Here is a 7,500-nt window from a genome sequence, read left to right on the forward strand (position 1 = left end):
CCAACCTTCTGCTACTAACGGGCAGAGTACCCCAGGAGACTGGAATGGGCCCCCTGAACACCGATCATCGTTGGAAATATATGGATGACTCGACCATCGCCACCGCCACTGACAATACCTGCCCTGACGACTCCGCCCTCCAGCGCACCCTAGACAGCCTCCTCTCCTGGACCACTGCAAATCACGTCATAAGCAACCGCCAGAAGTCGGTCGTGATGCAATTCGACTTCTCCACCAACTCCACCCCCGCGCCTGTCCTCATGCTGGACAACCATCCATTCTATGTAACCTGTTCCACCAAGCTGTTCGGCGTCACCATCGATGAAAAGGTCTCCTAGATGCAGCATGTCACAGACATCGTGAAGTGTGCCTCGTACAAGCTTCACATGCTGCATTGCCTGAAGTCCCTTGGTGTCCCACTTCTGGAGCAACAAAATATCTACAGGCTATTCATCCTGCCCAAACCGACCTACACCTCCCCCGCCTGGTCCCCTTCCCTCACCGCCACCCAGCTGCTACAGAAAAGAGCAGCCAAGATTATTCTCGCTCCTGCCTATATCAGCTATAACTGCGCCTTGACTGCTCTAGGCCTCACCTCCCTCGCCGCCACATTGCAGCAGTTTGGCCTAAAATTGCTGTGCCATCCATGCCACTGCGACCTGCTGCCCCCCAGTCCACAATTACTCGTCCAACACTCCTAGCTGTACTTGTACTTGTCTTTTGATATTTGGTTTCTCTTGTTTCCTATGTTGTTATTATCCCCAATAGATTGTTAGTTTATTTTGTTGTTTGTTGTTTATGTGTTTATGTTTATAGAGTTTGTTTCTTTATCTGTATTTCTATGTACATTTTCATGAGATTCAGTAAACCGATTATTATTATTTTATTAAGTCGTAGGTTCTTTAGGGCAGACAACAGACAAACTTGTGGTTCTCCATTTATTAAGAAGTAGGTGCCCACTGGAGACACGCTATAGCAGTAAGAGAGATCGCTGAACAAAGCATATACATATGCTATAACTAACAGCCTGTTACACTGCTCCGGCCTTTATCATATTTATATATATTCGTCAGAACATATTCAAAAGTTATGAGTGAAATGGAACTTTGACCTGACCTTCATGCAACTTTATGTTCTTATAAAAGCACTGTTCATATATACTACTAATGCTATAACAGCTTGTGCACACACACACGTCTTTATACAAAATCTGCTTTGGTACTCTCATAAACCACGCATACTGCTTCATTTAAGAATTATTGAGAACTCGACCCACGCAGAGGCGGAAGGGCAGCACAAGAGGGGGTCGTGAGAGGTCTCCAGCCCGGGCTAACTTTACAGTCGAATTCAGTGAGATATGCAAAGACTCCTTATGGTGACACACAGTAGAAAGGGAGAAACGGGAAATAAATACCATAGGCCGAAACAAAAATGCAGGAATAGGCCTATGGTAAAGCGTCCTGCCAATCGTAGAGAGGTGGGTCAGGGTAGCCCATGAGCCTCAGGAGCCGTTGCACTCGCTCGACGGCAAGGGAAAGTCGCCTCTTCTCCTCCTCTGTGTAGGGGTCGAAGTCCTCGTTGCCCGAGCGCTTGAAAAAGCCTTCGAGGTGAGTTGCCAGACACCTCAGCCTCGCCTCGTCGACTGGCACGCTTGGGGGCGGGGGGGGGGGGGGTGCAGGTGTTATAATCAACATTCAGTGGAATATATTGAGGATGCAGAACTAAAGAAAATGGTTGGTTAGGTTAGTTTTCTTCGTCGAAAAAGGCACAGCTCCGCATTATGGCTAGAAAATTCAATCAACAGTTTAGATGTAGCTCGAATGGAGCTTCCTGACAACTTCAACTTTACAAAAGGCAATATATAACTGTTAGAATAAAATGTGCTCCTAGTAATCCGTGCCAGATTGTACTAATAGGATAGTTAAGGATAACTAAAGATGCAGCATATGTCGTGATAATGATCTATTTCAAAAACCGCGCACAAGGAGCCTGAAAGTCAATAATCAGACCCAGCTGACGAGGGTTTTGTATCACGAAAGGAGAATCTAAAGCCGCGAATTAAACTGGGGAGCAATTACTTCCTTTTGGTGCCATTATAATGAAGAATGTTTTTAAATACATTTTTTTTATTTCAATCCTTCCCAACTAATAGATTGATCGGTATAAAAGAGCCACACAAGACTGAGACATTCAAGTGTTATGCAAAATCACTCCGTATTACAGGTGGTGCTATTATGATAAAGGTATGCTTTCAATAGGCCTTCTTTCCAACCATAGATTACTTAATGCAAAAGCGAACCGCTTTACCCAAGGAAGTTAAATCATTTCCTTAGGTGATGCTGTTGCCGAGTCTACGGTCTACTGTATCTTACAGTCTTTTTACTCTGAGGCCGTCGGTAAGCAAGTAAGCTGAAAACGTTGCAAGTTTGAACAGTAGGTTATTTTAGCAAAGGCACTCTTCATTTTCTATCAACCATCATCAAAGCTGTCACAAATTCATTAAAAAATACAGAGTTAAGCAAAAGAAACAGTATCCAGATGACGTGATTATAATCAAAGACAGTTTTCGATGTCCCTTCAGAACAATCTCCAGTAAAACCGCCACAAATTATGAACGATGAACAGAGTACGACCAAGAATGAGCAAAATTACCCGAGAAAGCGGAGGACCTTCCTGAGGAGGCCGATCGGGTCCGCGAGGAGGCGCTCGTAGTGGACCACGTGCAAGGGGGCGGAGTTCCACAAGAGGCGGTCTGTTGCAAGCTCCTCCCACTGTGACGTCATGCGCTCTACATGACCACGGAAAGCTGGTTGGAGAAAGGCAGTGGAGAGCTTGTTGGAGGGTGCCATTGCTGTTGTCAGTGCCATGTCAATGTCATCATTATCATCATCATTATTACTGTCCTTGCCAGTAGGTAGCAGCAACTTCACTTAGCCTGATGAACCCAAAACATGATACTGACTATTTCCCTCGGCTTCACCTCTATCATCAAAAAGGATTGATTCTTGTGTTACTTCTGAGTAAATTATACAAATAATTATCTGCCCTTTATCAAATCGGTCAATCTGTGTTGTACATTGTGAGAGGTGTTTCCCTACATATTTATTTGACGATGCATGAGAAAGTGATCATGGTAAAATAATAATAACATTAATAGAAAAAAATAAAGAAACCCAGTAATTGATGACAAGTGGAAGGGGCTTAGCTATGTATCACTACGAGCAATTTTAACATCATTATCATTATTAAGGTCATTGTCATCACCCCCCTATATTCCTTCTCCCCTCTTCCCATAAGTATTCCTTCTTTGTCCCTTTGCCATGAGCAAAGACTAAATGGAAAAGAGATAGCGAAATGTCTCACCATTAGTTTGGAAATCCTGTGGCGACAACTGGGCGGTGTGTCTTCCGTCGCCCGGCCGCGAGAGAAGTTTCCAGAACGAGATGATTGCTCTGGCTTGGAAAAAGGAGAACAGTCGTAAAACAAATAAAGATAGATGGATAGATATATGGAGAGAGAGAGAGAGAGAGAGAGAGAGAGAGAGAGAGAGAGAGAGAGAGAGAGAGAGAGAGAGAGAGAAGGAGAGGGAGAGAGAGACTTTACACACGCATGTACATATATACCAGGGCGCCCCACCCCCTGCCCCTTCACCTGCGAGGGTCGCGCAGCAGCAGAACGGCCGGCGTGTTTGGTCCCACCGCCTCGTGGCGCCCCGTGAGGTCCCGGCTCGACTTGTCGATGGAGCCGTGGCTCTTCAGCACCAATGTCCTCTCGCTGCCTGGGTCTTCGCCCTCGCCCAGGAACCCTGGAGCAGGCGAAGGGAAAAGCACGTTACTAGGCAGAGCGTCCATAAAGCATGTTCTCTCCTGTTCCTTTGCCTGCAGGCGCTGGCCATCAGGGTGAATCACATAGATGTCTCACCTGCCCTGAGGAGCTCCTCGTCGGCGAACTCGGAGGCGGTGAAGAGGCCCGAGGCGCCCTCCAGCAGGTACCTGAGCCACGTGTTGCCCGAGCAGGGGAACGACAGCAGGAGGACCCGGGGCAGGGCGCGGCCAAACCTACGAGGGGGCCGGAGGCAACAGGGATCAATTATTTAGTAAATAAGCAAGTAAGCAAAACAAAAGGGAATTCAGGCGGCGCAGAAAGGCGGCATCAACCAATTTCCGTTTTATTTCACTTTCCTAACCATTTCGCTGTCACCCTCCTCAAAGAAAATTGATCTGTCATTTCCTTATCTAAAATATTTACGAATTTACCCAAAATCGTTAAACATTCTCTGTTTAACGATGAATGAAACCGTCAAAAATCCTTTGGGTGTAAACAAAAATGGCCGGTTTGCGCTTAACTTGGCGCCTCTTTTCTCTAAACGTTTCTCTGCACAATCAATTCCGTCACTGAGATGTAGAGAATTTTTTTTCTGAAGTCAACATTAGCATAAAATGAGGCAAAATAAAATGAAGGATTGAGTGTCGCGATGTTTTTCTTTTTTTTACTTTCTTCTGTTTTTTTTTTTCACTTTTTTAAATCCGTATTTTACGTCCGTGCTCATTCGTAGTATAACAATTCAAACACAATTAAAAATATAGTATATAGCCATAATATTTCCGTTTGTTACTCGACTCGGTCACATGATATCTATATCCATTTCAACACTACATAAGGACATACGTATCTACACTTACACTTTACATGAAAGTCCTGCTCACCTTGTCTCATGGCGCGCGCAGTCCCTGTCCCCCCAGGGGCGCCACGCCCGCCCTTCGCCCTCCCGCTCGACCTCCCTCTCGCCTGTGGGAGGAGGAGGGGGGGGGGGCAAATGGAAGTGGTAACGAACATACTATGTTGAGCGTTATTTTCATAAATATTGCCTGTCGTTGATTTGTTGCCAATTTCTTAACTTCATTTGTATTACTATCATCATTATTGTCATTGTTATTTTTGTTATGAATTAAGAGTACTGTTATCCTCATTATAATCATCATTATGATAACGATAACCATTGTTATTGTTTTTTATACCTTTATTATTACCATTGTTATTGTTTTTTTTTATATCATTATCATTACCATTGTTATTGTTCTTATCGTCATTGTTATGCTCAATATAAATTCACGTACCGAATGCCTGGAGTCCTTCCCTGAAAAGCAAGTTGTAGTTGTTATAACGTGGTTTCTATGAATTATTCACTTCCCTTCATTTCTTATAATATTCACATTATCTTTAAATTAACTGTTTTATTCTTTTTATGTACTTATTTCAAATGAACACCTTGGGACATTGTACAACCACAGAGCAGTGAATAACCCAGCGACCACTAAATAACATGGCCAAGCGATCACTGGATCATATAACCCAGTGCTCACTGACCACTAGAAACCCTGCAACCCCAGAGCAGGGCCACTAAACTACTGAATAACCCAGTGGTTCCTGAAAAGTGCTTAGCCCAGAGGTCACTGATCAAAGAATAACCCGATAGTCGCTGAGCAAACCATAGATCAACAATCACTGAACAATCCAAGAGTCAATGAGCACTGTAAGGCCCTACTTGTCAACGGCCGCGCCTTCTCTGTCACGGGCCTCCTCCCCCTGGCGGAAACTGCTGGGCCCTTGTCTGCAAGAAATGGAGATTATGGTTTCTATTGTCATTATTATTATTATGATGATTATTAGTATTATTATTTTTTTTTTTACCTCTGTCCAGGGGTCTAGGTCTCAGGTCTTTTGAGGGTCCCCCCTACATTTCTTCAATTTGATGATACATATTAACGACAAAATAAATATAAATTTACTAATTTAAACCGATTTATATATAAATATATAAATATATGTTTTTTTTATTTGCTAAGCCTTCCTTTCCGCCCCGACTTTGAGCCCTGAAATGCTGACGTCAGCATGCTAGTACTCACTCACAGCTGAATCGACTGAGAGGGCGGCCGGGCACGAACCAGGGCCCTGCGATTGCAAAGCCAGCGCTCTGCCACTGAGCTGCCCCCTCCCCCCACGCCCCCTTCTCTTAGCTACGCCCTCCTACTCTACCATTAGTAGATTAGAAAGGAATACCACGGACTCCAAAGGGTCAGAATCCCGACGAAGGCGCAGTGAAATTAAGTGAGAAACGGAAAAAGGCAGGGCGCAGGCAGGGAGCCAACTCACACGCGCATCACCGCCGAGAACCCCGCCAGCAGAAGCAGCAGAAGCAGCAGAAGCAGACCAGCTCTCCTGCGCCTCATGCCGCCTCTGGAACACTGCCGGGAAACAACGTTGTTAGCGAAGGGTCCACATAACTGGAATTTTTATCGCAATTGTTATTGTCCAAAACACCGTCATTATTCCTACACAATTTTTGTTATTGTTACATTATAATTATCATTATAATTACCATCATTATCATTATTGTTATCATTGCTATTGTTATTATTAATATTATTATTATCATTATAACTTTTGTTATTACTGTCATTACAATTAACATTTTCAGCATCATAATAAGTATGATAACTATTATCCCTTTATTATTAGTATGATTACTATTATCACTGTATTATTAGTACGATTACTTTATTATCATTTATGTTATTCCCACACTCTCATTATCATTAACAAATGAGTTATCTTGTCTCTTGCTTAATTCAGAGTGACGCCATGACTCCAATTTCTCTCAGGACTCCGCACTCCCAAATATATGTAATCAGAAAATATTCACCAAGTGTTGCTTACCTGTTTTAAGCAGATGTTATTCCTGAAGTTAATGGAGAGGAAACATTACCATCGTTACTGGGTTCAGTAAGTTTCATTTCCGTTTGGCATTATCATTGTTATCATTTTCATCACTGTTATTACCATTATTATTATGAGTAATATCATCACGTCATCCTCATCATCACACCATCACCGTAGTAGTGATAATAGTAATAATAACAATAATAATAACAACAGTTGATAAAGATAACAGTTATTGTTATTATCATTATTTTCATTATCATTATTATCATTATCATTATTATTATCATTGTTATTATTATCACTGCTGTTATTATCATTCCTGTTATCTTCATCGTCATCATTATTATCCTTATTATTATTATTATCATTATTATTATTATTATTATTATTATTATTATATTATTGTCATGATAGGGAGAGTAGTAATAATGATAATAATAATAATAATAATAATAATAATAATAATAATGATAAAATAATGATAACGATATTGATAATAACAAAGATAATAACAAAACAACAATAATAATGATAAGAACAATGATAATAATGATAATATTGATGATATTAATAGTAATGATAATAATAATAATAATAACAACAACAATAATGATAACAGTATTGATAGTAATAAAAAATAAAAATAATGATAACATAATTCGTTCTTACTATTATTATTATCATTATTATTAGTATTATTACTGTCACTACTATCATTATCATTGATTTCATTACCATCATCTATATCATCACTATTATCACTATTACCTCCTTCAT

The 7,500-nt window shown here is 41.4% G+C and overlaps 1 protein-coding gene across 1 annotated transcript; it reads right to left on the bottom strand.

Annotated features, from left to right (window-relative positions):
- Positions 1–924: 924 nt before the first annotated feature.
- LOC125039218 (WSC domain-containing protein 1-like) lies at positions 925–6,853 on the bottom strand. The gene is made up of 10 exons (XM_047633021.1): positions 6,718–6,853; positions 6,154–6,245; positions 5,546–5,611; positions 5,118–5,137; positions 4,707–4,788; positions 3,922–4,058; positions 3,652–3,805; positions 3,364–3,452; positions 2,653–2,806; positions 925–1,650 (listed from the first exon to the last, which is right to left on the bottom strand). The coding sequence occupies exons 2-10, from the start codon at positions 6,228–6,230 to the stop codon at positions 1,446–1,448; spliced, it is 984 nt and encodes a 327-aa protein (XP_047488977.1). The 5' UTR covers positions 6,231–6,245; positions 6,718–6,853; the 3' UTR covers positions 925–1,445.
- Positions 6,854–7,500: the final 647 nt, after the last annotated feature.

Source organism: Penaeus chinensis, chromosome 26 (assembly GCF_019202785.1).
Source record: "Penaeus chinensis breed Huanghai No. 1 chromosome 26, ASM1920278v2, whole genome shotgun sequence".
In the NCBI taxonomy this organism is placed as follows: Eukaryota; Metazoa; Arthropoda; class Malacostraca; order Decapoda; family Penaeidae; genus Penaeus; species Penaeus chinensis.

Coding starts and splice junctions, on each gene's coding strand:
- LOC125039218 (XM_047633021.1), bottom strand. CDS start 6,230: ATGAGGCGCAGGAGAGCTGGTCTGCTTCTGCTGCTTCTGCTGCTTCTG. Junction 3,806..3,921: donor CGAGGAGCTCCTCAGGGCAG/GTGAGACATCTA, acceptor CGCCTGCTCCAG/GGTTCCTGGGCGAGGGCGAA. Junction 1,651..2,652: donor AAGGTCCTCCGCTTTCTCGG/GTAATTTTGCTC, acceptor CCCGCCCCCAAG/CGTGCCAGTCGACGAGGCGA.